The 24,969-nt window shown below is 37.2% G+C and overlaps 2 protein-coding genes across 3 annotated transcripts in view; one reads left to right on the forward strand and one right to left on the reverse strand.

Annotated features, from left to right (window-relative positions):
* Nucleotides 1–533: 533 nt before the first annotated feature.
* RAD52-1 (cobalt ion binding protein) lies at nt 534–3,389 on the reverse strand. The gene is made up of 4 exons (XM_010254060.2): nt 2,962–3,389; nt 2,220–2,257; nt 1,951–2,045; nt 534–1,044 (listed from the first exon to the last, which is right to left on the reverse strand). Exons 1-4 carry the CDS (start codon nt 3,276–3,278, stop codon nt 901–903), a joined length of 594 nt encoding a protein of 197 aa, XP_010252362.1. The 5' UTR covers nt 3,279–3,389; the 3' UTR covers nt 534–900.
* A 4,667-nt stretch (nt 3,390–8,056) lies between these two features.
* MAD1 (mitotic checkpoint family protein) overlaps nt 8,057–24,969 on the forward strand; it is a 105,312-nt gene continuing 88,399 nt past the window's right edge. Inside the window, exons 1-3 of one of the 2 annotated variants that reach the window (XM_088887540.1) lie at nt 8,057–8,354; nt 13,235–13,334; nt 13,909–14,069. In XM_088887540.1, the coding sequence (XP_088743666.1) occupies nt 8,187–8,354; nt 13,235–13,334; nt 13,909–14,069 (429 nt within the window). In that variant the 5' untranslated portion in view covers nt 8,057–8,186. The remainder of the gene's footprint in view (nt 8,355–13,234; nt 13,335–13,908; nt 14,070–24,969) is intronic. The other variant, XM_010254059.3, reaches the window with a different exon arrangement.

The following is a 24,969-nucleotide window of genomic DNA, read 5'->3' on the forward strand; positions in this document are numbered from 1 at the left end:
CATTGTACCTCTCTTCTTATATTTAATGAATTTTCTTTTTGATTTATCTTCCAAAAAAAACTCTCTCCAAGCATACCTCCCTCAAAATTTACCTGGCTCTGGATCAATTTGCAGACTACAATTCACTACTTAAAAAGCTCATGGTTCAGTAACTGTATTTTTTCTTTTCTTTTTTTCTTTCATTTGTTCTGAGAGTAAAGCAACAAATGTTACAAATCTATTCAAAAGATATGAGAGCTTAAACAGATATTTTTTAGGAGGCCTAAAGGAAGCAAAAGAGATTCATGTTCAACTCGATAGTGTTTTCTATGGCAAGTCTTCAACTCGATAGAATTGATCAAAAGAACCCTTGAAATAGATTCTACTTAAAGAAAGGGTTCTTGTCATAAGTTGTTCCTAGATGGGTTTTTTTACCAGCTAAATTGTTCTTGGTGTTTATAATGTTTTAGATACCTTTTTCATACAAATACATTTACATGTAAATGTATGTGCTGGTAAAAGATACAAGAATAGATGTTTCAAACACATTTACATGCATCAACTAGAAGATCAAGATAACTAAAAGAGCCAGAATGGACTACCACAAAAGGCGCTAGAGGATCAAGATAACTACAAGAATAGATGTTTCTTTTCTTTTTTTCTTTTTTTCCTTTTTTTTTTTGAAAAGAAAAAAAGGTGTAGATGTCAAACTATAACATTACAACACATCATGATAAAAAAAAAGTCCAATGCTTGGAAGCGAGGAAAGCATTGCTCTTGTCTTTGAAGGAAACCTTTGTAATCTGTATCATGAACAAGCCCACATCTTGTTTCATGATTCCTTAGAAACTATAGTTTGAGTATGGTGCTGATAGAAAAGCCAAAATTGCCCATAGTCTGAAAAGGGATTATATGGTCATCCTATGACAAATCTTCATGATAAAGATGAAGCCCAAGCCCTAAACGTGCACAAGCTCGACGAAATGCCATTGATTCTGCCTTTTGAACAGGGTCCCCGAAATTTGTATCATCAACAGAGGCAGTGCCAGTCGATTCCCTAAAAATCTTTTCCAAGTAGCCAAGTCAACTGAATTAGATATCTCCAATAATTCCTTCATTTTCTCCCAAATTCTTAAGATACATTTTTAATTACTCTTTAATGGTTTAAAGACATTTGAAAGCATAATAAATTTAAAGATAATCTGGCAAATCCTACAAAGGTAAAATAAAGAACTTTTTTTGTTACAACTCAATACAACACTTAGATTTAGGGTAGTCAAAAGTACATATTTAAGAGAAAATCAAATATTTTTAATAACTGAAAATAATCAAACTCAAATGGCAAAGTCAAACACATGGAAACTAGAGATATTTGCATGAGAACAAAAGAATCAGGAAAAATGAATTTGAGTGGAGTACTTGATAAATATAATTTTAGATAACAAGCTCAGATGAATATGTTGAAAATGTTTATATTAACATGAACTCATCTAGAGACCAACACCAAGTGGACCCTTTTTTTTGTTGCTTTACAACTGATTTTAAAATGCTTATGGAACAATCTATTTTTTAATTCTATGAGAACTCTATTGAGTTTTCCATACATCCACTGAATCCTTCATAGTTAAATGAAGTTTTCCAGATTTGGAATTGGAAACCCAGTTTTTGAAAAGGGGAAGCCATATTAGGAATTTTTTTCAAGCATCGAATCAGTTTTTTTTCTTTCAGAAGATACCGTTTAAGGCAGTAAGAACTTAGGATGATAGCAAATAGTCACATATATGAAACTATGCAGTGAAAACTACCTCACATGCAAACCTGTCTTTGAAAAATAGGAAGCAACTAATCAAATTTTTTAAAAAGATTTTCCAATGCTAAAAGTTCAAGCACAGCATAAAAAACATGCCAACCATGCATATACATGCACACAAAAATACAAAAACTCCTGAAAAATATAAAGTGAAGTGGTACCTCAGCATCAGTCCCATAGAGTGTTACACGATAGACAACTGATACCGACTTCCCATCAGCAGAATAGGTGATGCTTCGAATTTCACCAGACCATTCTACAATGTTGAACATGAGATACTTTCAGAGTTGTAAAATTTGATACTGAAGTACACATCCCCCTCTAGTCCTCTACCCAAAAAAAAAGATTAGATGAATAAATGAAAATCAATTGTAATTATTTAAATGAAAAAGAAAGCAATATGAGAGAGAAATTAAGATCTAAAATAAACCTGGAGCATGTAAATTCATGATCCGATTGATAACATGCCTGCAAGGAGTGAAAAAGGGATCATTCAAATCCAAGTTTAAAGCAATCCAACAAATATATGCTAGGTTCGTAAAAATTACTGAAAACTAGCCATGCAGAACTACTAGAACAATCCTCTGGTTTTTTATAGAGTCAAATAAAGATCCAAAAAGGATCATTACTCTCTAAGGGCCAGCTATTTAGGGCCTTGGGAAGGGTAATAAACTGGATAGGACCTCAACCTTTAGCATTCATTTCTTACAAAGTGGTCGCTCTCAGACTCGAACCCGCGTTCTCACTCTTGTCAGCCCGGTATTTTACCATTGCACCAAGCAATGGCCCTACATCATTACCAATTTACTATCAAGAAACCAGTATATAGAAAATGAAGAAAAAATATGGGCATGGAACCAAAGATTTCTTAGTAAAAGAAGAAGAACCACGGACATAAGTCAGAAATTCTCTTCTAGGCAAACCGAAATGTCAACAATGAAACATAGACACTCTCAAAATAATCACGAAAAAGAGCATGAAAACTCTCAATCAAAACCATTTCTTACACATTTTCTTGTATGTAAATGCTAGTCATGTTTTCCCTGAATTCACAATCATCTTTCATTTGTAATTCACAATTTTTCCAGAGTTTTCTTCAAGAAGTTCTAGCTTCAAAGTTTACCAAACTAATCCATTCTGATTGAGAGTGAGATAGAGATAGAGGTTCTTACCAAGGAACGTACTTAACGGATAACCCATTTTCCATTCGAACTTTGATGAGGGAATCCGGGATTCTTTTATTAAGTTCTCTGAGAACTTCCGACAACGGGCGACTGATTCCAGAAGTCGGAACATCGAAAGCTTCGGAATGTTCTATTGGGACTACCACTCTCTCCTCACTCTCCTTCTCGTTCGCCACAGGAGCGGAAGAAGCTTTGGCGTAAGACCGAGAAGAGATCCGCGGTGACAATCTTAGAGGGTACTGTAAAGACGAGCAAGAACAACGAGTGGAAGCCTTGAACAAGGATTTCATCAGACACGACGCCATTAAAGAGTTCTTCCGCTCTTTCCCTCTGAGAGAAAGATGACCGGAACTCCGGAAGACAAAACCTCAGTTTTAGGGTTTTGGACATGCCTATGGAAATGGAAGTCAAAATTACCATTTGATTGACATATTGCTGCCCCGAATTTTAAGAAACAACTAGAGGGGACCGCACGGGAAATCTGAAAGATTTAAAAATTTTATTTATTATTAATTAATATTAAATTAATAATCAAAATTTATTGTTATTTAATTAAAAAATTTTAATATTTAAATTTTTAATAATTGTATTTTTTATTTAATATTAATTTACATAAAATAATTAATGTTAATTTAATATGAATAAATATTTTTTATTAAATTTAGTTTTATTAATAATTTGTAGTAATTTTAATAATTGTTATTATTTTTTCATTTTTAAATGAAATTTTGATTACCTTTAAATAAATAAAAATAATTACAAAAACTAACATTATTATTAATTTCACTAATAATTAATAATTATATAGGAATGACAACGGGGTGGGTTCACGATAGGGCACCCCATCCCTATACCTGTCCCATAGTCAATACACTCTCCTCCATCCCCACCCCGTCCGTCCCTAGTGTCAAGCGGGTTCAGGGCAAGGCAACCACTCCCCTATGTCAGGCAAGTTTAAGGGCAAGGCACCCCACTCCTCATCAAGGATGGGGAATCCTCAAATTTTCCCACCTCGTCCCTAGTATTGGCGGGTTCAAGTAGAGGTGTAAATCGGGTCATGTTGGCCTGGCACAGCACAACTTGCATGTGGCCATCACAAAGTGTGGGTCGCGCTATTCTGGCCCACGAGGCGTCTTGACCAGTGCTTCCCTCCCTTAGGATAATTTGGGGGGTCAATTCGGCACGGCCCACGGCCCGAGCCCGCATGGGTCCGTGTCGTGGGCTAGGTTTTAGACCTAGCAAAAAGTTGACCCAACCTGCGATCCCAACCCAACCCAACCCGAAAAAAACAGGGTTAGGGTCTCATATTTAGTTACCCGAATGTAAAAATGACCCGACTCGACCCAACTCGAAAAAAAAACGGGTTGGGTTGGGTCATGGGTCAACCCGCCGACCCGATTGTCAAGTCTAATTGGGATTATTTTGCATTGTTAGAAGTTTACACTCTTTAATTTTTTCTATTTAGTCTTTACTTTTTATTGTTTACTCTTTAAATTGTTAAATGTTCAAGTTTTTTATTTTATATTTTGGAATTTTAAGGTTAATTCTTTTAATTTTAACATTTTTCATGTATTTTTTCTTTATTTTTTTAAATTTCAATTATTTTTTGGGATGACCTGAATTGACCCAATGGGTCAAACCCAAACTCGAACATTTAGGGTTAGGGTCTAGCACTTGACAACCCAACCCGAAATTTCACCCCGACCTAAAATCAACCCAAAGTACATTGACACAACCCAAACCCAATCAACCTAACCCAATTGCCAGGTCTAGCCAGGTTGGTCCATGGGCTAAGCCTTGGACCAAGCCAAGCTATGAAAGGTCCATTTAAAAAAATATGAAAAAGATGTTTAAATTTTTATTTCAAATGATTTTTTATGTATACAATTAGACATATTTATGGGCCGAGTAGCCTCACGGCCCGGCCTGGCCTAACCCATTATTTTTTAGGCTTTGACAAAATTTCAGACTTGTGGGCCCAAGCTTGAACTTTCTCAAATAAGCCCGACTTATACTATTACATATATAAAAGAGTACTTATGTTATATATAATAAATATAATATATATATATATATATATATATATGCTTCCTAAAATATTAATAAATATCAATTTATTATTAGGAAATATAAATTAGTTTACTAATTTATCAAATTATTACCAGATTAATGTAATTTTAGTTTATAAAAATATATTGAAAAATAAGACATCTTGTGTATAGGTCGGGCTTCGGGCTTGGGCTTAAGATCTAGGCCCGATGGTCGGGCTGAGCTCGGGCTTAGGCTTGCACATTTTCTATTGATAAAGAGGCTCGTGTTAATTATAAAACTATGTTTTTTTATAAATTAAAAATTTTATTTAATTCTAGTCTACTATAAAAAAATACATAACATTTCTATGCATATTAATATAAAATTTGTTATTTAAAGATTATATAATAATATTTACCATATATGCATATAACTTCCAAATTGAGCTTATTAGGAGTTATTTAGCTTGGGCTCTATCCGCTAATTGGACTCAAAAAGTTTGATACACAGTTAGATTTCGAATCTCATTATCCCTGATAATGTGTGGACATGGTGCATATCTCAACTAGACCTAACTTAAAAGAAAATAGTTGCTTAATTAAGTTATAAACGATTTGTTACTTTTTATTATTAATTATTAAAATATTGTAATTATTAAATTACTATATTTATTTAAAATATAGTAGTTTATTGAAAGTATCATATTTTCAAAAATATTGCTAATTTCTTGGTTAAAACAAATTAAATGTATTTTTTTGGTAATTAAATGTAATTTTCTACTATTTATAGCTTAAGTTATAATTATTGTTAGTTATAGTTTAAAAATAATTAATGTTAATTATATTACTATTAATAATTAAAATGCATTATTTTTTCATTATTATTCAGTATTTTTTTGCAATAAAATACAACTAATTTAATTTTTTAATTATTTTTAGTATTTTAATTAAGCTTTAGATTTTTTAGAATTTTTGGATTTTTAATTAAGTTTTGGTGTTGTTTTCATTATTATTCATTAATTTTTGCATATGAGTATTTTTCAATAATTTTCAGTTTTTTCAGCATTTATTTTTGCATACTAGTCATACAAAAATAATTTGCATACGCTTTCAGTAAAAATAAATTAAAAAACTAAATAAATATCATAGTTAATAAAAATACAGCTAATTTTCAATATTTTTCAATAATTTATGGCTTTGGTATTTTTTTTTATAATTTTTAGTATATACCCTTATTAATATAAAATATTGTTAATTTTCAATATTATTTAATTATTCATAGTATTTTAATTATGTTTAGGTTTTTCAGAATTTTCCGAATTTTTAATTAATTGTTGGTCTTTTTCATTATTATTTAGTAATTTTTGCATATGAGTAAATTTGCAATAAAATATTATTAATAAAACATGTTATACATTTTAAATTTTTATTATTTTTTATCATTTTTAATGAGTTCAATATGCACAATAAAGGTCTCAACTCATAAAAATTATTAATTAATTAAAATGCATCAATACAAAGTTATCTAATAATATTTTTAAAACTATCAATTAATATTTTTATATTTAAATTTCTTATTTTTTAATTAATTGTTGGTATTTTTTTCATTGTTATTCAATAAGTTTTGCAATAAAATACTGTTAATAAAATGGGTTTTGCATTCTAAATTTTCATTAATTTTTATCATTTTTAATGAGTTCATTATGCACAATAAAGGTCTCAACTCATAAGTTATCTAATAATATTATTACAAGTTTAAAACTATCAATTAATATTTTTATATTTAAATTTCTTATTTTTATTATTATTAAGTTTGATTTTTAAGTGGAATTGAAACACATTTTTAATATTTAATAAGTTTTGTTAATATTTATTTTTATTGAAAGTTATGTGGATTTTTAAATTAATAACTTTGTGATTGTTTAACCTTAACCTATTTATATTATTACTATTCTCTCTCTCTCTTAAATGTAATAATAACATGTATTAAAATAAGAGGCATTGGAAAACGCAAAGGTCTTTATCTAATAGTATATAGTTTTATTAATCTAATCAAGATAAGCAATGATTACTGTTTTATATTTTTTAAATAAAAAAATACAAAAAGTAGAGAAAATAGATAAATAGCTTTATCTCAAATGAGAGACATGCTAACACTCGTGATATAGATAGATAGATTACAACCGCTTATCACTCGTGATCACTCCGTTTATGCTCAGTCAAAAGGTTTTTGTCCTTCGACATCCAATCGACGCATCACAGATGTTCTCTGGATGAGAGGTTTAAATGAAAATGATTGAAATCGAGATTTGTCAAAATGAAAATGAATTAAAATAATTAATTTAATTTGTTATAAAAATAATTTAGTAATTTGGATTAGTTATATTAATAAGGGCTTTTTACATACAAAATGATGAAGTATGATGACTTTACAAAATCAGATATGCTAAAAAAAAAACTAAAACAATGAGCGGGAAAAGTTTTATTTTTTTCTAGACTAAAATGCCCCAAATTCCTGTTCATATAAAATATAAAAATGTTAGTAGATTTTTTATAGAAGTTTCCATCATTTTCTTAAATCATTAAAAAATATAAAAAAATTTTGAGAAAATTTATCTGATTCCATTTTTACAGGCAGCTGATTCCATCTTCTTTCTTTACAAGCGGCGAACCCAGATCTGTCTTCACAGAGGAAAACGATAAAAACAAATCTGGGTTTAAATATAATATTTGAGTTGGCTTAGATTGACTTGGCTCAATTAGTGTAGGACAAAACAACCTTTGCGTGAGAATAACAAAAAGAACTTTATCATCGTCACGATCAATATTGTAAACCATCCAACTTAATTCGGATTTGCTCCTCTCCTCTCCCTCATATACGGCCCATTTAAGAATGTCCCTTACTTGGGCTCAGCATGGCAAGGCTCATCCACTCATATGTGGGCCAAACCTGAACTCTCCCATACCATGCCCAAGGCCCAAATGTTATGGGCCTTTTGGGCCCTCATTCTAGCACCAATGAATATAGCAAAAAATGGCGCCTTCATTTTGAACCATCAGTCTGCCAATGAAAACATTGGCCTTCCATTTCGCAGGAGAGAGAGAGAGAGAGAAGCAACAAGTAGCAAAAACAGAAAACAGCGGAGAAAGGTACCCTAGACAATAGATAGAGGCGTCCGAAAGATGATTCTTAGAACTCCTCCTCCAAGGAAGCGCAAGGTGGATTCCGGCGCCACTGACCACGAGACTCCCGGTTCGAATCGCGCTCTAGTCATCTATGAAGACCCCGTGCGGGAATCTTCTCACGATCCCTGTGAGCAGATGCTCTGCACTTACCAATGCCGCCAAATGGTATCCCTCTCGAAATTCACTACAGTCAATTTATTGTCCTTTGTAACAACTTCGGGTCTTACTGATTTCATTGAACTTTTCATAGTAGAAGTTCGTAAAAAAAAGCTTTTATATGAGATTGATGTCTTCTATGTTATTCTTTTTGGCTCTTTGGTTTGAGTGTTGAAATCAATTGCATGAGCTACTTAATTAGTTCAGCTTCAAGAAAACCCATTGGAATTAGTTCAGATTCTTCTCTTTTCCAGGCTCTCGTTTATTGCCTCAGGGCCTGGGGTATTTTAGGTTTGCGGTTGCTTGCATTTGGAACCGACAATTGAGAGACTGACAATAAATTTACTATTTATTACCGTTTTTAGATAATGATGGCTGTGATAGAAAATCTGTAGAAAGTTTCCTTTATTTGCAAAAGAAATATTGGGGACATATGCTATAGTTTGGTTGTAAAATTTTTTAGTTGCCGAGAGTGAATGAATTATTAGATCATTTAATGTGTTAGTGTCTCTAGAGTTAAAGCAAGGTGGTTGAAGTAGATAGGTGCATCTTGTGCCTCTAGGGCGTCATGTTATCTTTTAACATGCACGTTGTACTTGTAGGTTCAAGTCCTACTCCTACATAGGCTTACTAACAATTACAAACTTATAGATTAGTGCTTAAATGTCTTAAATTAAATTCTTAACTCTTATCTAAAAGAACCTCTAGGATAACTTTCTTTGTACAAATTCCGCATGTATCATGATGCATTTTACAATACATTCTAAAAGACTAAAGATCAATTACTAAAAGGACATATAATATGCCAATATCAGAAATGACAAATCAGAGTATTTAAATACAAATATAAAGTCATATTTTTTTGAACCCCAAACTTTACTCCTGATGGAGTGGTGGCCATCATTGAATTTTGCTAATAATAAATTGGTAAGAAATACTTGGGGGGGGGGGGGGGAATTGGGGATGTAAAAGCCTTATCCCTCAGAAAAAAAACTAGATACAAGGAGATCATCCCCATAGTTATTAAACATCATGTACAATAAAAAAACTCTAAAATCCACCAACCAAGAAAAACACAAAAACAGAATACCTGAAATATCATTTTTAAACAAGACTTGAATATGAACTGGGAGTTTGAGAAAAGAATTATAGACTGTATTGCTGTGTAAGCTACTCCCTATCTTGGAGAGAGAATCTGCTACTTGGTTTTCTTCACGGTATATGTGAACACATCACCAAAGGGTTGAAAGATGTCATGCAAAATTTTTGGGTGTGTTTCCACCATCCATTCTCTGGCTTGGATTTTTTGTCTCTGTTGAAAACCAGGTTATGTTAAAATCACCACCCAAACACCATGGTCCCTCCCACAATCCTCTAATCATGCTCAACTCTTCCCAAAAATGGACCCTATCTTTATAGGAGTTTGGACCATAAACATTTGTCAAAGCCCAATCCTTACCATCAGTTAGCCTACTAAATTTGATTGAGACTGAGAACTGCCCTACTAGCTCTTCCAAACCCTCCAACTATTCATTCCTCCAAATGATGAGAATACCTCCAGAGGCTCCCCATGAAGGTGCAAAAACCCAGCTTAAGCCCCTAACTCCCCAAATGCTCCTGATCCATCTCCTATCTATCTCTTGAAGTTTTGTTTCTTGTCATAACACCACATGTGATTTTTCCTTCCTGAGGGCTTCTCTAATTAGCCGTCTTTTCTTTGCACTCCCTTAACCCCTCTCATTCCAGAATCCAGCTTATAATCTTCACATCTGCAACAACAATGAACCCTAACTTTTGAGCAGTAACTAACAGGCTTCCCCTCTTCTACCCTTTCTTCTGCTCTCTTCCCTATCATATTCTATCTCACTAACTAACATTTCCACTTCACTCTTCTTCCTTTTCTTTCCTTTGTCCTTCCTTGTGTATGCCTTCACACCTAAGGGCTTCTCCAAGGCGGCTCTCTTTTTTTTCTTAGGCATCTCCCTTAATTTCTTTGGTCTCTTTCTAACTTCCTGTCTTCCCTCTTCAAGACTAGAGCAAGAACTCTTGATTTCTTGCTGTCCTCTCTCTTTCCCTTCCTTCTCTTTTTCTTTTGGCTCCACTAAAGTCAAATTCTCTGTACCTAGTTCCAGAACTTTCTCTTTAACCCTTATCACCCCCACTTCCTCTGAATCCAATTCACTTCCAAGCTTTGTGGCAGAGATATTTTCTGCAATCATTGGCACCTGACTTGACCTGGTTCTGCAAATGCTACCTTTTCTTCTTCTTTTGGCTCTTAGTAAAGTCTGCTTCTTTGTTCCCACCTCCAAAACTTTCTTTCTCACCCCTACCTCCCCTGTTTCCTTTGACTCCTTTGCACCTCTATGTGTTGTGGCAAAAAGATTTTCAGCATCCACTGGCTTCTGAACTGTGGTTGGATTTGCAAACACAGGGGAGGACACACAAACTTCATTATTAGCAAAGGTTTTCGAGGAAAAGAAAGGACCAACATAAATTGAAGGAAATACAGGGGTAGACAACTCACTGTTCACAACTTTTGTAGGCCCCACCCAAAGCAAACTTAGGATGGTTGGAGTCCTATGAGGATGAAGGCTGCACGGCTTCTTGTGGAAGGGGGTGCTGTGCTCCTGTGCTCTGCATCAGGTTGCGATCCAACCCCTGAGTGATGTTATCCGCCGGTTGCTTTGATGTAAGATTACCTAAATCCTCTTGCTTGGTCATTGGTGAAGTCACTTCACATTTGTAGGAGCCTCACCTGGCCTAGACCCTTTCAATAGATTACTTTCGTTTGAAGAATCTTCAGCAAAAAGTATTTGCGTGACTAATTCGTCATCGCTCATTCTCTTGCAAGCCTTAGTCAAGTCTATACTCCGCATACTCAACGGTTGGTTGATTTCTTCATCCCCTTCAGGCTGCATATCGTCCCAGTCGCTGTCTGTATCTGACTCTTCTTTATTTTCTCTGATAAACTTTGGGTTTGGCCAAGCTGGTGTGGTCGAAAGCTCCTCTCTAATCAGTCTCTAAGCTAAGGTTGTGGCCATCCGTTCAGCTGAATACTGTGAGACCTCCACTGACCTCTGAAACTTTTCCATCTCCGCTGTCATCTTCGGTTGGAAGGGAGGAACAATTGATGGGGACAATGATAGATCCAAATTTTTGTCCCCCATCAACCCAAGTGAGCAGGGCACATGACTTTTTAAAGAGTCACACACCATAATATAAGAATTTGGATCCATCCTTCTTAATGAACTGGGTCGGGTTGGCTTGACGTTTTCCTTAACCCGCATATCCAACCGCCTCTGTAAATCCTTAGAATTTGAAAAACTTGCCATCTTAACATCCGCTTCAATTACCTTGTTTGACACGGCAGCCCTCCCTGACACTATCTCTGCACAAGATTTTCTCTCCATCATCCAATCCTGATTGAATGAACCTCCTTTCCATTTTTATAGATATCTGCTGGCCCCCTTTCTTCGCAAGCAACATTTCAGCTTCCTTTTTAAGAGATTTTTCAAGCTCTACTTTTGACCATCCATTCTCCACGTGGCAAAGTTTCAGCTTCCTTTTTAGGAATTGGAGAATCAGGGCACACTTAGGACTGGAGACCAATAAATAACTCCATGTGGCCTTTTCTGGTACATTGGTTCAATATTTCATAACCAGGGAGAGATCGAGGAGGATGTTGCCCATAGGATTAAAGCAGGATGGTCAAAATGGAGGAGTGCATTCGGACTTTTATGTGATAAGTGAATACCACTTGATTAAAAGGACAATTCTATAAGATAGTTGTAAGGCCAGTTATTTTGTATGGAGCAAAGTGTTGGACAGTCAAGAAACATGTCCAAGATATGAGTGTGGTATATTATACTCGGGCCCATTAGGAGTGGGGGTCTCCACTAGGGCAGAATTATTAACTGCCCTTCAAGGGGTGCAGTTTGCAGTACAGCTAGGAGTGGAACATATAATAATAGGAGATTTCAAGGTGGTTGTGGGGTGGTTACAGAAACCAGAGTCGGTGGTGTTGTGTTTTAGGAATGAAATTAAGAAATTCAAGTGGCTAACAAGAAGTCTGTGTATTAGCTAGAATATGATGGGTGGGGAGATCAGCAAATGCTATGGCTGATAGCTTAGCCAAGCAAGGGGCAAACAGGGAACATTTGTATTGGGCATCTCTGTAGTAAGCTTTTGTTTTTGATGTCTTGGAGAGGTCACAGCTCGTGCATCTCCATGGGACACTTGTGCCTGTTCTATACACTTTCTAATAAATTCTTTCTTCATTTATAAAAAAAAAAGAGTGTGGTAAAAATGCTTATGCTGAGTTGTATGAGTGGAAAAACTAGAAAGGATAGGATTAGGAATTAGATCATTTGTAGGAACTTAGGGGTAGACATAGCTCCAATAGCTATAGTTGATAAAATGAAAGAAAGTTGATGCAGATAGTTTGGCCACATGGCATAGAAGACCTTCAACAACACCTGTGAGAAGAAGTGATTTGTTGCAAGTTGAAGGGGATAGAAGGGCTAGGTGGATTAAAAAGGACATGGGTAGAAGTAGCCAGAAATAATTTATGTGCCGATAGTTTAGCAATGGGTATGGCTTTGAACAGAATGGAATGGTGAAGCAGGATTCATGTAGCCGACTTGATATGGTTGGGATAGGCTTAGATGATGATGATGATATTTTTGGGTTTTGTCCTTAAAATAGCACATGAATATTTTAATTTATTTATAAAGAATCACAAATCCATGCTTTCTTGCTATTTTGGAAATGCTAGTTGTGAAATGGCAATTTTGCAGGACTCTATTGATTCAAGAACTTGCTTGGTTTAAAGATTTGCTGAGTCCAGTGTTTGTCTTGATACTTTGGATTTTGTTTTTTCATTTTAATAGGTTAAGTCAGAGTTTTTGGATGCATTGGGTAGTGCAGAGAAGCAAGTTCGTGATTACCAATCCAGACTTGAAATGTTGAATGATGATCTTCGTAAATCTGGTGGGTTGTTAGAAGCTCTATGATGCTGTTAAATCTCATTGCTTGCCTACCATACTCTAAACTTATGCATCCCTTACAAATATCTATACTTTAAATATTCAAACCAGGAAAAATGTTAATACATTTTGATTTCTTTGATAAACCTTCCTGTGATGCCACTTTGTTAACATGGCATTTTGCTAGACAATTTAGTAATATATTTTATTTTGCAGGAATCATGAATTTCCAAACATTCCATTCTTGTTTATATGTAAATATTTTCCACCATGTATTCTTCTGATATAAAAAGGCCACTACCCAATGTTGGTCCTAGCTATCTGTGGTCTTGGGAAAGGGTAGACTGGGTGTGGTCCTAATCTTTGGCAGTTTTTGGATAAAGTGGCTACCTTAAACCTGCGTTCTCACATTTGCAAGCCTGAGATCCATTACACCAAGTAATGGTGAAAGTGTTATTTGTAGATATTGAATGATTTTATGCCATTCATTTTCTAAACTCTTGTGTCTTGATACAATCCACTAAGAACAATAGTTTATAACTTCATTGTAGTTCTCATCTCGTTTTTACTTGATACAGAAGTTGAGAGGAAAAAATTCAGAGATCAGTTCCTTTATGCAGAACAAGAACTTGCTGCTGCCAAAGGGCGTGAACAGTCGCTGCAGGAGCAGCTTTTAAAAGAAGTAAATGATTCTCAGGAACGGCTCCACAAACAAATTAGATCTTACAGTGAACTTGAGGTACTAGTTTTTCTCTGTTAACCTTGGATCAGTTAAGCCTTTTGGTTAATATTACCAAATATCAAGCTGGATGATATGATATTGGTATTTGGAACAAATTTGCTAATGTCTATAGGTACTAGTTTCTATTTCAATCTCAAGAAAAAAACATTATTTCAACCTTGTTATTTTTAGATTGTAGTTGTCAAGTAAGAAATGAGAGGTTAGGTTAAATCTTTTTGATGCTTTAACTCTGTTTAGGTATATTATTTATTAGGGCAATTTTCTTAAACTACCCCTTCTGTTTACATATGGTCTTAAAGTACCTCTACTGTTTCTGACAATTGACTAAATCTTCCTTGCTGTTATTGTCCGTTAACTGAAAAATAAAAAGACTATTTTGCCCATCATTCTTCTTTAAAATTTCAAAATGAGGGCCTGCTAGAAAACACTACCCGATGCTCAATCTGGATCTTGGGAATGACAGGTGGCACTGACGATCAGGAGCGTCGAACACAACTCGATGAGTGCAGATCTACTAAAGATGGAAGAGCTTCTTCGTTCATCTTTTCCGATCGACGGAAAAGCCTCAAACCCAACTTGATTTCTTTTCGTTTCTGTTTTTCCTCTCCCTCTCTATCCCCCCCTCTCTCTCTTACCCACTCTTCTTCTCCCCATCGACCTCACCTCCCCTGTTTCAGTGTAATAAAACATCGTCGCTGCTGCAACTTCTACTCACCGGTCGATTCAGTCTTCTTCTCTAAAGGTGCTGTCAGCCGGGAACAGCCTCTACAAATGCCTGAACCGCCACCACGAGTGCCCGAATCTCAACCGCCATCGGAACCGCTGCTGAAACCACCACTCTCTCTGACAGGAGGGGGGCGAGACAATTGTCATTGAAGCTGTTCAAAGTGACAGAAATGATGAAGATTAGTATGATACAACTGTTGTTCAAAATCTCACAATCCTTGCTCTATGTCGTGTTTGCTTTTACGTTGCCTATGCAAACCCAGCTGAAGCCTCTGTTCTCCTTTCCTTTTCAGCTTTTTTTCTCTCTCCCTTCTTTATGCAAGAAAAAACAAACTCATACTAAGCTTTTAACAGAAGGAAAGAGGGGGTTGCAGCGGTGGCATGCAGTACTAAAAATGGTGTGACAGGGGAGCATTGTGCGCAAGCTTTTAATAGGAGAGAGGGGGGTTGCAGCGGGTGCGGTGATTTAGTTGCAGCGCAAGCTTTTCTGCTTGTCTTGACTCAGTGGTGGTTCTTTTCGAAGCTTCCCTGAAACAGAAAACCTTTTCTTAACAGTATAGCAGAGAGCTTGCTAAGGTGCGTGGTTTTACACAAGCTTAATGGCTTGTGTGATGTTGCTGATCAAAGCTTTCAAAGAGGTGCTCCTATAGAAATTGCATAGTCAAAGTCGGAATTGGAGTCAGAGACGAAGATGAAGACGGAGTTGGAGCCGGAGACGTAGATGAAGATAGAATCAGAATCAGAGACAGAGTCGGAGTTGGAGTAGGAGTTGGAGCCGGAGTCGGAGACGTAGACGAATATGGAATCAAGATCGGAATTGGAATCAGAGATAGAGTTGGAGTCAGAGCCGGAGACGTAGATGAAGGCGGAATCGAATCGGAATCAGAGACAAAGTCGGAGGTGGAGATGAAATCGGAATCGGAGAGGGAGACAGAGACTGACGGAGAATGGAGTGAAACCATAAAAGGGTATTTTAGGAATTTTAAAATATATATCTGTCACGTGATGTCAAATGTGAACGGAGTGTGACAGAAAGTTAGCGGTAAGGGAGGTTTTAGACAATTGTCAGAAACCTTGAGGGTACTTTAAGATGATATGTAAACAGTAGGGGTATAGTTAGTCAATTTTCTAAACCTTAGTGGTAGTTTAAGAAATTTGCCCTATTTATTATTATGAACCACTGGAAAGACATTGGAGCCCTTAATTAGTACAAACTGTACAATTTACCAATTTATTTCTTGTTATTCTCATATTTTGATGGCAAATTTGCAAATGCTTTGAAATTATATTTACTTACGACAGGAATGCTATTGTAGAGAATTGGTAGGTCCCTTCATGCAATCATACCTGAATACTCTCCTAACTCCTGAAAGCCCTGGATTCCCCAAGCTGCAACCATCAAAGTTTATCTGTCGATCTTAATGTTATTCTTCTAGAGAAGGCTTTCCAGTAGCAACTTCTTGCTTATTCAATTGTGATGCTAACACATGTTTGTATTGCAATAAAAGATATTAGATTCAGAGATACCATAGTAAGTTGAATAGTAGTGTTCTAAAATTTCAACTTGTAATTTGCTTGAACTGAAACAACTTGATTAGCTTGGCCATGAAAAGATCAAGTGGTTGTTACTTCATACTGGCAAGGCTTCTCTAGAAGAACAACGGTAAAATCCAGAGCTAAACACATGTTTTCTATTACAGTGAAATGTATTAGACTTGGAGGTACTAGTGAGTTGAATAGCAGCAAGTGTTTTAAAACTAGTAAAGTCAACTTGAAACTTGCCTGAGCTGAAACAACTTGGTTAACTTCGCGATGAAAAGATTTGGTTGGATTTCTGAATTATGAAATCTTGATGATCGGTCTTGAATTAGTTTCCTGATGCCACAATCAAAATCTGGAGGGGGGGGAGTTTTGAGAAAGAGGTTCTCTTTTCAAAGTGGCCATTTCTTTTTCTTATCCCAAAGGTAAAAGATATACCCCTGTACAAAATATACAATTAATGTATTTGTTACATAAAAATCCCATTATATCCTTATAACTCAACATAATCCAAAGTGTGGAAAATCAGTGTTGCTGTGATAACAGACTTTGATTGGACAAGTGCTGATCTTTCAATAGCCAAAGTGCCAAACTTCAAAATATTTGCCTCTCATAAATCATACCTGATTGACCAATTAACGAGCTTTTGTTCTCAATTTTGTCAGTACCTGATTCACCTATAATGTTTCAAATGTTTAGAAAATAACAGATGGCAAAAAAGATTGTGGGGGTAGAATGGAGAGAAAAATCAGGGTCTTTCTACCAAATAATGAGGCTTTGATTGGACATAATCCAGTGTGTGGAAATTGAGTATTGCTGTGATAACAGACTTTGATTGGACAAATAGTGATCTTTCAATAGCCAAAGTTTGAAACATCAGCCTCTCATATCTGATTGACCAATTAATGAGCTTTTGTTCTCAGTTTTGCCAGAACCTACAAAAGAGTTTTGGGGTAAAAATGGAAAGAATTATCAGTCTTTCAACCAATGAGATATGGTCATGGTCATGATTTTTCTGGGATTTGAGAAAAAGATAACTTGTATTTAGAAAAGGGGAGGGAGTGATGTTCACATGAAATACTGTTCAAAAGAGGGCCTAGATAAACCAAAAAGCAAGTTCCTAACTATTTTTTGATAGTATCATAAAAGAAAGTTTTATTAAAAAATAGAACCACAAATTACATCAAGGTATAAAGATTACACCATCAGACATTACAAAGAGCTAATCCAGATTACATTCTTGAATCTCAAGAGCACTCCAAAAGGAGGACCTAAAATCTGACAAAGAAGTTCGAGCAAAATCTGGAAGGATGAGCACCCAGGCAGAATAGCTTTTCCAATAGACTCCACTACCTTTTCTAACACATGTTGACTATCCTTGAATACTCTTCTGTTTCTTTCTCTCCAAATTGACCAACACACAGCAAAAGGAATACAACCCCACACAATTCTGGCTTTTTTGCTGCCCTTGTAGGAAGGCCATTTGGAAAAGATTTCCGCTGGAGACTCAGGGAGGAACAGCTGCATGCCAAACAGATCTGAATAATAACTCCAGTACGTCTCAGCCACCAAGCACAAGAAGAACAAATGAAGTACTGTTTCCTCACATTCTTTGCACATGTGGCAATTGTTTGCCATGTGAAAGCCTCTTGACTTCAAATGGTCAGTGGTAAGAACACTATCTATAGCCACCAACCACGCAAATGCCTCCACCCTAGGTGGAACAGGATTACCCTACATGCCCTTTACAGCTCTCTTCCCCCAACTAGTTTTTAATTTTTTTTGAAGAATCAGAAAAAAAAGATTTTATTAAAAGATAAAGAATACAAAAGAAAGGTGATAAGATATCACCTGAGAAAGGGGCACATCCAAAAGACCCTTACACAGAGACCACAACCATCCAAATCCAACCCAAAGCCACACAAACACAAAAACCACACTTTACCCAAGAACAACTAAAAAACCCAGACGTGAAAAAGGAAACCCCTATAACTGAGATTGTCACCATACAGACAGCTGAACTGGCTAAGCCTCAACTCGCGATATGAACACAGCCTCAATCTTTGTCCACTAGAGCATCTTGTTGCCCTAATCATCCTTATCCCAAACCTTGCCTTCTTGCAATCAAGCTCTTTTATTCAACTTCTCGTCCCTTGTTTTCCCTTCAAACTCGTCGAAGGCCCTTCTAACTAATTCCTTGCTTCCCCAAAAACATAAACCCAGGCTGTTACCGATTGTTACCTCTCTTTCCACTAATATCTGGATAGGCACGCCATCTGAGTCATCCTTCTTTTTGTCGCTTGTTTGTAACGGCAAGTTCTCACCAGAGTCAGCACCTTCGACATACACATTGTTTACTTGTTGCTCCTTCCTCAACTGGTTTTTAATCAGAGCTAGATAGAATGACTTCACTGTGAATTTCCCATTCTTGCACTCCTTCCACCACAATTCATTCCTTGAAGAACTAGAGACCTTTGAAATCTCCAAGACTTCCAGAAGTTGTACACATTCCTCCACCTCCCTAACCCAGAAAAGTCTCCTAAACTTTTGGCACCAAATCACCTTGTCCCCCCTCCTCTCATAGCATTGGCTGATTGAAACATCATGGTCAACCAACCTGTATAGTTTGGGACAAACCTCACACAACCTTCCCACTCCACACCAGGTGAGATTTCTGAAATCTTGGTTGAAGTTCATGATACCTTTCCAGATACTCACCCCAAAATTGCTGAAACCTCTCTAGATTCCCACCCGAAGCCAACCACCCCATACTTTCCAGCCACCACCCTCCTCCATAGAGAATCCTTCTCCTTTTCTAATCCAAATCTCCACAATCACTTACCTAGCAAAGTCTTATTAAACACTTTCAGCCTTCTAATTCCCAAACCCCCATTCTTCTTTGGTCTGCAAATCGGGTCCCAGCTCACCAAGTGAAATTTCTTAGAACCTCCCACCCCTTACCAAAGAAATTCCCTCTGCAGCCTTTCAATTTTCTTAGCCACCTCAGCTGGAATTCTCAATATATATATATAAGTTGGCAAGCTAGACAGGATGCTTCTAACCAAGGTAATTCTGCCCTAGTGTTTTAAAAGCGCAAGGGCTAATTTGTGCCTGAGGTGCAAGGCGCAAGGTGAGCACATGCCTTTTTGAAGCAAGGCGCAAAATTACAAAAAAAGATAAAAAATAAAAAAAGTCAGAAAATTAAAAAAAAGCAAAAAAATTTTAAAAAATGCAAAAAATTCAAAAAAATATTAAATATAATATTAATAAAAAAATAAACTAAAATTTAAAATAAATGTTTTAAAGAACCTATTACCGAAAATTAAAATACATAAACATTACATGTAAAGTAAAGCGTATTCAAATGAAAGTTTAAAAATAAAAGCAAACATATAAAGCATTTTCAAGCATGTAAAACCCACAATCTCTTTTTATCCTCAATTGCATTACTTCAAGTAGCTAATGTGATGTAAAACATATTGCATTCTTGATTCTATGAGTCGCCTTTGTACCACGCCCCTTGAGGCAAGGCGCATACCCTAAAATGTGCCTAGCTTTTAAATCACTGTGCACCCCAAGGACAAGTGCTTAGCCTTCCACCTATCCAGCTTCCTCTCCACTCTCTCAATGATTGGTCTCCAAATAGATAAAGTGGAGGATTTGGCACCAATCGGCATCCCTAGATGCTGAAATGGAAGCTCTCCAGCTTGACAATCAAACACTGTAGCACAATTCAACAACACTTCTCTCTCCACTTCCCCAACCCCAATGATGGTGCTCTTTGCTAGATTCACTTTTAAACCTGTCAGCATCTCAAAGTTAGCTAGAATTGTTCTCAGGCTAAGGACTTGGTCAATAGACGCATCCAGGAAAATCAGCGTGTCATCAGCATATTGCAGGTGTGATATACATGAGCCATCAGACCCAGCTTTGAATCCTTCAATAAATCCATACTGAACACCTTTAGCAAGCAGCAAGAACCCCCATCTTTCTTCAGAGGCATTTGTCAGCTTATCTAGGTACTTAAGAGTCAAACAGCTCTTTAAACATTGGCATGAACTCATTTTCTAGCAGAGATCAGCAGTGTTTAATAAAGGCAAAATTCAACCTGTCTGGGCCCGGGGTTTTGTCTCCTGAAATTCGTTTCAGAGGCTCCTTCACTTCTGCAGCTCTGCCACCTCAAAGCTACTCTTGAGCCAATGAGAATCAAACTCACTCAGTTTTCTTGGCTCCAAACCCCTCTAATGCCACCCAGCTCCACTATCTAGCAGAGTACAATCCTTTGTAGAATTCCACCACTTTTTCTTGAATATCAGGACACCCGTCCACCACTTCGTCCCCCACTTTAATTCTGGAAATAGTGTTACATCTGCACTTGGCATTAGCAAAAGCATGAAAAAATGCAGTAATCTTGTCACCAGCTCTCAACCAAACTGCCCTAGACTTCTGCCTCCAGCTCACTTCCTCCCTCTTTGTTAATCTTTCCAGGTCACCTTTCAGCTTCTCTCTCTCCTCCCTCGTCTCCCTAGAAATATTCCCCTCCTCCAGCCTTTCTAGCCTCCCCATTTTCTCAAGCACTTCCTTCTTTCTACTTGGGAAGTCTCCAAAAACCTCCTTGTTCTACCCTTTTAATTCCTCTTTTAAAAATTGTAGTTTCTTCATTAACTTGAAACTTGCAGACCCTTCCACTTACCACCCACCCCATTTCTCCTCCATCCAATCCCTAAAGTCCAGATGATCCAGCACATATTTTCAAAGCGAAATGGCTTAGCACCCAACACCTTAGCTAGGCAGGGCCTCTTGAATTACTTCCCCAACTTCATCAGCTCAATCCCTTGTGAACATAAATCTGTCCAGCCTTCTGAGAATCTGGATGCTGTCCATTTGACCAAGTGAACCTCCCTCCCAACAGCGGAGGGTCAATCAGCCCTGCTTGGCGATAAAATTCCCAAATCTCCTTATCCCCACACAGACTATCCCCTCCCTGCTCCCTATCATCTCTCTTATCCTCCTAACCACATTGAATCCCCCCCTGACCCAAGGCCCCCCCACCCCATGTGACTGTCTAACCTCCTCCAACTCCTCCCAAACTCCTTCCTCCTACCTTCCTCATTCAGGCCATAGACATTAGTGACTCCCCAACACAACTGACCTCCATGTGCTGATTTGAGACAGACCGACACCGAAAATTCACCCACTTCTCCCCTACCTTCAAGAACACATTTGGGTCCCAGATTATGACCAAGCCCCCTGAAAGCCCTATGCCATTCAATTCCAAACATTCCCCAAATTTCAGACTTCTCCCTTAAACCAAACTCCTCCATCTTAGTTTCTTGAAGGCAGACCACATCCGGCTTAAGCCTTCTAATCAACTCTCTCACCAACATCCTTCTCCTATCCTCCCTCAGACCCCTAGCGCTCTAAGAGAGGATTTTCGTCCTTCTAATCTTCCTTTCTTAATTCCCTTTCTTTTTTTTTTCTTTTTTTAGGATTCTGCCTCAAAATCTTCTCCTTGTATTTCTCCCTCATCCCACACTTTGCCTCCTTCCACCACTATTTCCTTCTCCCTTTCCACCTTTCTCCTTCTCTCTAGATTCTTGAAGGCTTTCCTCACGAATCCTTCTCCTCCCCAGTAAAACACACCAAAGATTTTACCCACTTCCACCTCCCTCTCCAAAGTTTGTTTATATCCACCTTTCTGTCACTCCCTTTATCACCCAACAACAACGGACTCTTCCTCCCTTGTCCTTCTCAACCCCCCTTTTCTTCCATACCCTTAGAACTTTTCTCTTCCTCTGCCTTCCCTCCCCCTTTCTACGCCTCCTCCCCTCCTTGAGTCAAGCTTCTTCTTTTCCCATTATAGACCTTACCTACTCTGCCCTCTTCTTCAGAAACTTCTCTATGCTTCCTTTTTGAGTAGAAAAGTTTGGACAACCTGTTTTGATATAAAAACTGTAAAAGAAAGAAGAAAAGAAAGAGGAGAAAAGGTTTCAGCTGAGAAAGAGAGAGAAGAGAATGGGAGAAGCTCAGAATTAGGTCTGACAGCCTCTTTCATTAGATTATATACTCATAAATAAAAGAGAGTACAAAGACAAGTATGCCCTTAGTAAGTCGGCTACTTATGAGAACTTAAAAACACTCTTAACTTAAAAACATAAATTGATGGGCCTAAGGCCCAATAACTCCCTAACTATGCTATGTAAATAAAAAAACATGTTATATAAGCCCAAAACTCAACACTACTCAAGTTGGGAATAAATGTCACACATTCCCAACTTGCGTAGATCATGCTCCAGCTTGTTTCTTGCAACTCCTTTTGTAATAACACCAGTAAGCTGCAAGTCGGATGCAACATATGGCAAGCAAACTTCTTCGGATGTTACCCTTTCCCTTATAAAGTGTCTATCCATTTCTATATGCTTCGTTCTATCATGCTGAATTGGGTTGTGGGCAATGTTAATTGCTGCTTGATTGTCGCAATATAGCACCATAGGTTCTTTGGCCTCAACTCCAATGTCCCCTAACAAGGAACGGATCCAGAGGAGCTCTGAAACATCATGTGCCATGGCTCTGTATTCAACTTCTGCACTTGACCTTGCCATAATTGTCTCTTTCTTTCTCTTCCATGAAACTAAATTACCTCCAACAAGAGTACAAACTCCTGATGTAGATCTCCTGTCATCTAGACATCCTGCCCAATTAGCATCTATGTAAGCCTCTAACTTCATTTGTTTGTTTCTTACTCTCAGTATTTTACAATGTTACCTAGGCCTGAACTATTTGAGAGAGCCTTGACCTCTCCCTCAAACTTTTTTTTTCACTTGCGATAGTCGGTTCCTCTCCCTTCTTTACTAGCCCCACACTCTTCTTTAAAGAGTCACTCAGCTTAAAAACCACCTCCGCGTGTCTGTCTCTGGACATATTTGCCCTATGTCCTCCCTCAAATTTTCTTTTTTGCCCAAGTGCGACTGTTGGGCTTCTTCCTTTTCAACCTCGCCATTGTTTGATCTCCTCCCTCCATCGTCCTTAATCGACTTTTGGACCCACTCCACCTCAAGAGCGTTACTCAAATTAATAGGTTGGCCCAAAGACAATGGCAAGGTTGAAAAGGAGATTTGGGACATAGGACATGTGTCCAGTATCCCAAGGAGATTTGGGACTATGCCAAGCAGTTGTGTTTTGGACAAGACAGTGTCACAAGAATTTACTACTTATACCAAGATTGTTTTTTCTCTTCAATAAGGGGATAAAGGTGTTGAAGAATACTATGGTTCTTTAAAAAGCTAAAGAAAGGAGCTTAATGTTTATCAATCCCTATGCACTGATTTGAAGACTCAACAAGAACAAGGATAACATCTAGATGTTGCAAGGTTTTTATCTGTGTTGAGGTCTGAATTTGAATTGGTATGGGCCCAAATCTTAGGTAGCAATGATCTTCCATCCCGTTTTGAGGTTTTCTCCCATATAAGAAGAGCTTCAAATTCATGTAGTGATTATCCCCCACCTTCAGAGAGATCAGCCATGGTGGTTTCCAGAGGAGGTTTTCTTGGTAGAAATATGTGCAGTAAAGGTGGAGGTAACATGAGGCGTTTTGTTTGTGGGCCTAGGGGTGGACATGGCAGTGGTAGAGAGGCTGGTGGTGGTCGTAGTGGCAGTGTTATGATCTTCATGGCCCTTCATCTTCCTGGGCTAACTATGCATGGTGGAAGGTGGCTTTGGGAGTCATAGTATGATTTAAAAATGCTCTTACTTCTAATGTTGGTAAGGGTAAAGACAATCTCTTTCATGTGAGGACTGAGGAGTATGAAAAGCTTCGCCAGTCTGTTTCTTCCAGTTTTGCTACTATACACTTGTGAAGTTAGGTACCGCTTGCCTTGTTTCCAGTTCTACACCTTTGCCCTAGGTAATTGATTTTGGAGCCTCATACTACATGACTGGCTCCTTAGATATGTTTGTATCTTTGTCACCACCTTCTAATCCCAGACTATTATTGGTACCGATAATGTGTCTCTTGGTTATGACCTTAACTTATGCTCTATTTTTTTATGATCCCAAGATTCCCTTTAGTCTCTTGTCTACAAGTAAGATTACTCAAACCTTTCATTGTTTAGTAGCTTTTTATCCTTCATATTGTGTCTTTCAAGATCTCAAGATGGGGAAGACGATTGGTGGTAGTCATGGAGTTGGAGGACTGTACTCTACCTAGATGACTATGGTCCTTAGAAGGCTCTCTTCTTTCCTCTCTTACACCACATCAATGGCATTGTTGTCTTGATCATCCTTATCTTTGTGTTTTAAAAAGCAAGTCCTGACTTTGGAGCTTGTAACCTGGTTAGATTGTGAGTCTGTTAGTTAAGCAAACATCATAAAGCGTCTTTTGTTTCTAGAGTTGATAAGTGAGTCCTAAGTCCTTTTGCTTTAGTTCACTCATATGTTTGGGGTCCTAGTCATGTGTCATCTTATAATGGATTTAGATATTTTGTAACACTTATTGATGATTATTCAAGAATGACACGGATTTACTTAATGAAGGATTGTTCAAAATTGTTCTCTATTTATTGATGACTATTCAAGAATGACATGGATTTACTTAGTGGAGGAACCTATTCAACCATCTATTTACAAAGTGTAC

Source organism: Nelumbo nucifera, chromosome 5 (assembly GCF_055504915.1).
Source record: "Nelumbo nucifera cultivar China Antique chromosome 5, China Antique-T2T, whole genome shotgun sequence".
In the NCBI taxonomy this organism is placed as follows: domain Eukaryota; kingdom Viridiplantae; phylum Streptophyta; class Magnoliopsida; order Proteales; family Nelumbonaceae; genus Nelumbo; species Nelumbo nucifera.

Excerpts from the sequence above, each read along its gene's own strand:
- RAD52-1 (XM_010254060.2), bottom strand. The coding sequence starts at position 3,278 with ATGGCGTCGTGTCTGATGAAATCCTTGTTCAAGGCTTCCACTCGTTGT. Across the intron at positions 2,258-2,961 it reads TCCGTTAAGTACGTTCCTTG|GCATGTTATCAATCGGATCA; the intron begins GTAAGAACCTCT and ends CACTCCTTGCAG. Across the intron at positions 1,045-1,950 it reads TCTATGGGACTGATGCTGAG|ATTTTTAGGGAATCGACTGG; the intron begins GTACCACTTCAC and ends TACTTGGAAAAG.